Source organism: Cydia pomonella, chromosome 5, assembly GCF_033807575.1.
Source record: "Cydia pomonella isolate Wapato2018A chromosome 5, ilCydPomo1, whole genome shotgun sequence".
NCBI lineage: Eukaryota > Metazoa > Arthropoda > Insecta > Lepidoptera > Tortricidae > Cydia > Cydia pomonella.
The window spans coordinates 13,989,051-13,995,625 of NC_084707.1; the positions used below are offsets into that span (position 1 = coordinate 13,989,051).

A 6,575-nucleotide genomic window follows, 5' to 3' on the forward strand; every position below is an offset into this window, starting at 1 on the left:
GGTTGGGCACACATTTTACCAAGTGGCTGTGACATAAACGGACAGACAGACGGCCATGACGAATCTATAGGGGTTCCGTTTTTTGCCATTTGGCTACGGAACCCCCAGAAATGCAACGCTATAACAAGCCACAAAGGGAGTTGTTCCACTGATGATTTACCTATATCTATCTAAGTAGTTAATGACAATTCTTACGGAAACCTGAATAAGTATAGCTTAACGATAATGCGTTAGTATTAATGGGTGAATCCGCCGACACGGTTCGATTCCCTATGGCTTTTACTTTCTTTTTGTCGATAACAGATACATTTCCTTATACGTATGTAACGTTTGGAACGCGTACGTCCTCGGCCGCGCGCCGCAGGCGCCTCGGGCACGCGCCGCCTGGTGCCGGAAATCCACTTCCCACCCCGCGTAAGCGCATGATACCGATCGATTGAAGTATGACTCGATGGTATATTCATGTAATCTGAAATCGGTAGGCCATGAGTGAAACGGAGGATTGAACGAACCTCGTAGTGCACGCCAACTTACCTGTATGTAATTATATTCTTCGTACACACTCAAACGCGATCTACTACACGAGATGTAGATATAAGTCTTGCTTTTTGCCAAGCATTCTATCGGAGAAATTCACTTGGAAAATATTTCTCGATCATTTTCAAGTTCAGTTACGTAAGTACGCGTGCGGGAGAATTGGTGCGGAATGGCGGATGTTTGGTGGTGCTCGACGGCGAAGTGGCGCGCGGTTATAAGCTCGCACCCGCTCCTCCGGCTGTCAGTTGCCGATAGACCACCCTCGCAGACGTTGATTTCTAGTTATTAGTGCAGTGTGTGAACATACGTCAAAATAACAAAATGTGTTCCGCTTTTCGGATAGCCGTCGTGTCAGTTATCTGTGTGGCTGTCGCCTTTGGCCACGTGCACGGACCCCGCAGATCCCGCCGGATGGATGCCGAGGATTATGCACAAAACGAAATCGACAGTGGAAGAGCCGAAGAGAGCTCGTGGTGGCCTTCGGCAGAGTTCGCCGTTTTGCAGAAAGTTTATGACGATTGCAGTGCGCAAAAGCACCTGACGATGTGCTTAAAGGGCAAAGCCCTGCACGCCCTCACACGGGCCGTGGAACAGGTGAAAAGTGAACTAAGTGCTCAAAATACCGTGATGTGCTATAAGAGTGTATTGTAATGTTTTGTTGTATTGTACAGGAGAGCGTGCAGCTCGCGGACGGGCTCACCTTGGTGAAGCAGGCGGACGCTCCCGCGGCAGTCGCGGAGCCGCGCTTCTTCCCTGGCATGTCCACGGAAGACAAGCTCGATATGGCTCTGCGCACTAAATTCGAGCAATTGATGAACTCGCACACCATCTCGATGGACTTGGCTTCGGAGGGTAGAGGCAGAGGTGAGTTCAATAATCAAGCATACATAAGGTGGATTTGATTTGAAATAAATTTGTGCTTCTCACATGAATTTTTAAATTGTGATTTAGGCAAGAAAGTGCTCCCTTACCTGCTGCTCGGTATCTTCACCACCGTAAGCGTGGTGGGAGGCATCGCCCTCAAGACGCTGGCAGCCATCGCTGGCAAGGCGTTGATCGCCAGCAAGGTCGCGCTCACGATAGCCGGTATCATCGCCCTGAAGAAACTCTTCAGCCACGACGGCGCCCCCGGCGAAACTACCTTCCAAGTGCACGCTGATGGACATCATAGGTAATACTAACAATAAACACATATTTTAAGCGATTATAAATATCTACTGGACGTGGAATGGATTTGTGTGTATCCTGATTGCTGATCTGGTGTTGGGTATTTTTAACAGAATTATTTATACCTCTCGAAGTGAAATAAAAAACATATTGTTATACTAGTAAGTAAGCAGTAAATTTGTCTCATTTTTACGGATTCCAGAGGGTCTAGCCAAGATTCCAATCGTTTGCGCCGTAGCGAACGAAACGGTAATTTCTCTCTATTACTGTTCCATATAACTGCGACAGAGAGACATCAGCTTTTCTTTCGCTACGGCGCAAACGATTGGCATCTTGGCTAGGCCCCCAGGACTGAAAAAAAGCAATTATCGACAGAACTCCCACTTTCTAGACAGGGAAGGCGTAAAATTTTGTGCAAATCGTGAGCGGTAATCCAAATAATATCTCATATTTTTAAAAATATTTTCGTAATAGGTATACACCGTTGACTGGTAAAACCCGATAGATTTAAACCACGCAATCCTGAGATCAGAAGGAGCAAAAATAAGTATATGAGTTTTGGTCAAATTTTCTGCCGATTTTTTTTGCGTTTTCTGCACACGACACGTTATTTATTTTAACATCTTGGAGAAAAAAAAAACATTACTACGAATAAGTAAAGTTTTTTAAATTTACAAATACAAATTGCGAGTTTATTTTAAAACTTTAATGTCGCAGCAAATAGGCGTTTTTCACTAAGTTATTACAAAAACAAATTTTTACAAGAATTGTCATTATCTCTAAAACAAGACCGATTTCAGAAAATTTTGTATGACAATTTAGTCTATTAATGTGGCCAAGATTACACCTTTAAAATTTCTTTTGTTTAAACCAGGCCACGGTGTAGGTATTATATTTGATATAATGTTTTATAATTCTTTATATTTCAATTCTAGTCTTTAATTCGAAGGCGGAATATGTACGTGGTGAGGCCAGCGAAAGCAAGCGCGGTGGACCCATACCGATACTACGGCGAGCAGACGACGTCCACCGCTGCCGCCAGCGCGTAGCCCGCGCCCCGTCTCACCCGCCCTGACCCGCCGCGCCTTCGCCCACACAAAAACCTCAAACCAAAGTACCGTCCATGCTATGGACATCCTACTAAGACGATTGGTCGTCCGCTCTCGTTGTCAAATCTATGTCAATAAATTATTTAGTGTAATTTATTTATTCGTGACTACGGTTATATGTTTAAAGTTAAATAATTGTGGAAGTGATGTAAGAGATAATAAAAAACATGACACTGAATATGGTTTCATTTTCCGGACAGTCTGGGTTAACACCCAGACTTTATTATTGAAGAATTCGAAAGATTATAGAAGAATTAATTTTTTTTTGTAAAAACTACCGAATTACTTAATAACATACTTTTCTTGCAGTAATTCTTCAATAATAAAATCTGAAAAGCATCTAACAGTGCATAATATAATAAGCGATGTTTGATAAGCATGCAATGTTAGACATGATAACGGCACTGTACAGATATGGGGCGTTCACTGTCAGTGCAGTAATTAAAACGTTGTTAACGTTACTTGCAATTATGCACTCACTGCAACATCCTATAACTAAATAATTTCACTATTTCTACCGGTAAAATTATGATGCTATAAGTAACTTTAGTAGAGGAATAGACTTTTTAGCTATCTTGAATTTTGTGATAGTTCCGGGATGGATGGGTTTATACCTCACGAGGCTGGTTTAATACGTACTTTAATTGATTGTATTAACCCGCTTTCTTTATTCGCTCTAGTGGAGAGGAGTCCGAGAAATGTGTCGAGATTTTCCGTTAATGTGGGTGCACTGGATACGAACGTGGAAAGTAGAAAGTTTTAATCGATTCACTGCACATGCACGCATAGTGGTGCAGGACGTAGCTTGTTATGATCTTTTCTGCCTTATTGCGCATCGAGGTAATGCGATTTATTGCTTTTCACGCTAGGCTTGCTCTTGATTTTGTTTATTCAATGCGAAGGTTATCTACTATGTTCTGTTTGCTAGTGGGTACGCGGGTGTGTGTAGTATGGTAGTTGATGTGTATATAGTAACAAAACAAGTAGTTAGGAACGCTGCCTAATTACAAATGAATAGATGAGTGGACTAGTGAGCTATTTTCCAGCGACGAGAGCGCTGCAGCGGTGTGACGCGGCGCAGCGTTTGTTCGGCTGCGGAAGGTCAGCTCGTTGATTAGTCTAGCGCCGGTAAAGGCCGACCACAGAGCGCGTTTGTGCGCCCGGACTGCTGTTTATAATGCAGATATGTGTTTGCCCAATCGCTGCACGCTACGCTGGCTATATGGCATCGTTAATGTGGCTGGCGTCTCTTTGCATACGCAAATATAGGGCGGGCGGTCCAGCGCTGATTAAGCGGTGCGCTGGCGGCCTGTGTACAGCGTCTCATTCTCTATACCTCGTATTTTGCAACTTAAAATTTAGGCTAGGAAATGATACCCATCCTGGAGTATACGGATTTTTTTTGTAATTGTCGCGTAAAATAATCAGATCAACAATGCGGAATATGATTAAAAGTGCTCCAGCAGTCTATAAGTGGCGCATCTAATGTAAGCGTCATTAATTATTAGTTATGGTAGGATATATCGAGGTCCGGCATCACACCGATACACCTAGTCGCGACAGCCGTCTTCCCTCGAGACCTCGGCACCTGTCTGGGCACCTGTCAGCTAATATAAGCTGGTGCTAGATGTAGGTGTCGCCTACAATCTGCGGGCTTCAATACTTGATGTCCATCTGCGCCTCGAATTAGGCCAACCGCCGCCTGACTGACTCGAGATTACTGATGGATGAGCCGTAATAGCGGCTTGCTCATACTATTATCGTAAATTATCCACTTACATTGTGTCCATCATTACATAGCTGCAATGCCGCCATATTATGTAAACGTTTGTTGGCTAAAATAACGAAAAACATTTTAAGGCCTCGATAACGTCACCAAAACAAAACGAAGTACGTAGTAGTAATTAAAAGTTATTGATGTTCAACATGATTTGGTCGTTACTATGTTTCATCTTATATGTAAGCTGCCGGGCCGCACGTGAGGCAGGATATGAGGCTGCGGACGTCACTCGTAGCGTAGAGCGAAGTTACTTTACGGGCGAATGGTCAAAGTATCCGACATAAACCTATTTTGTTCTCTTCTTATATTGGATATACGCTCCCTTCTTCGCCCGCCTCTCCACCGTCCGCTGTCCTTTGAAACAGGGCTGAATCAACTTACCTTTAGATTTATAAAAATTTTAGTAGTAATATGTATAACACAATTATTTTTTAAGAAACGAATAGGTATCATAATTACAACGATTTCGTACTTAATGAAGTTAAGCAGCATTGTATGTGCATTGGTAGGTAAATATATCAATATAATAAGTCTCGGTCATCGTAATCCTTATAAACCGCAGTATGTATCTTCTACACACTTATAATGTTAAACAGGCTTTCTAATGGAGTTTTAAATAATTTCGTCGGTACGGCGAGAGTAGCAACCCTGCAGCAGCGGGGCGGGTCTCTGCGCGGAAGTTTTGTCGGGAATTATGTTGGTACGTGCCAAAGCCATTATTGCTCGAGAAAAGTTCATCAATTTCATTTCTAGCCCGGCACACGTCCCGGCCGCTCCCACCTTCCACACATGACTGATATACACGACCTTATTTCAACGGATATTTTAACCATCAGAAAGGAACTTCCTAATTGAATATGTCGGCATATCACAGGGAATTGAAAGGTTTTGATTGTGTTTGGAAGGGCTGCTTGGTACGTTGGTTTTATAAAAGGACACGAGTATTCATTTATAAATTTAAACGGTATAGTATAACATACTTACGTTTTATTAACTTAGTTACCAGAAAGTATAGTTACAAGGTAGGTGTTTAGGGGTAGACTTGCCTAACAGTGGCCACCCATACCTATGGGCCGATGTAGTAGCCAAAGTAATTTATTTTATTTTATTTGGTTTTGTATACCTTAGGTAGTTAGTATTTCAAAAATGTTGCCAATATACAAACGCAGGAGGGATATCAATAGTGCCTAAATAGCAATTGTCATGAAGTGGTTGCAAGTCTGTTAGTCCTCGAAAATCTCGATATGAAAACTTTACAGTTCGTCGCCGACGTTGATTGTTGACTTCAATCGAACAACACTGGCTTAGTGGTAACTACTATTAGTTGCAGCTATAAATAGCAACACGAGTGCCTAAGCAGAGACGACTGCACATGCACGACAGCGTTATAAATCCTCACCGAGTGGCGTGCTCGACCACATGACATATCGAATGCCCGCACAATCAAGAGAAACTGAACATAAGTATTTATACTCATAAGAGAAACCAGTGCATCTAAAACATTGGTGTTCGTGGGTGATAAAAATTCAAAGCATTTGTTTCAGTAAACAATATCTGACTCAGCAATAGTACTAGTATAGGTACCTACTTACTAATGAAGAAATACATAATTTGAAATCGTCCTTATTTCGTGATCTAATCATAGAATAAACTCTATCCTTGGAGGTTTATTGGACAGTAGGACGTTCCGAGAATCACTGATGTATGACGATAGTACAACATAAAGTTTTAGACGACACAAAATTATGTTATATTTATTAACGTATATCGAAATTATTTTTCATTACTTTGATTACTCGCTTAACGCAATACGAGTAGAAAAGTGCAATTGGATTAAAGTCGGTGCACGCGCCGTCTGAAATGGAATTATCGCAATCATTTGTGCAGTTCCAATCGATAATAGTATACTTCACTTTCTAATGCTTACACGAATCACGGACATTTCACGTGTTTGCCGCATGCAAAAGATCTGACACGCAAGA

General features: G+C 42.1%; 1 protein-coding gene across 2 annotated transcripts; it reads left to right on the forward strand.

Moving 5' to 3' along the window:
• On the forward strand, window positions 1-3,071 carry LOC133518325 (uncharacterized). Of its 2 annotated transcripts, none has more exons than XM_061851995.1 (4): window positions 1-1,131; window positions 1,209-1,401; window positions 1,489-1,708; window positions 2,640-3,071. In XM_061851995.1, the coding sequence occupies exons 1-4, from the start codon at window positions 859-861 to the stop codon at window positions 2,644-2,646; spliced, it is 693 nt and encodes a 230-aa protein (XP_061707979.1). In that variant the 5' UTR covers window positions 1-858; the 3' UTR covers window positions 2,647-3,071. The 2 variants fall into 2 exon arrangements, with proteins under 2 accessions (XP_061707979.1, XP_061707978.1); XM_061851994.1 differs by having other exon boundaries at window positions 2,654-3,071.
• Window positions 3,072-6,575: the final 3,504 nt, after the last annotated feature.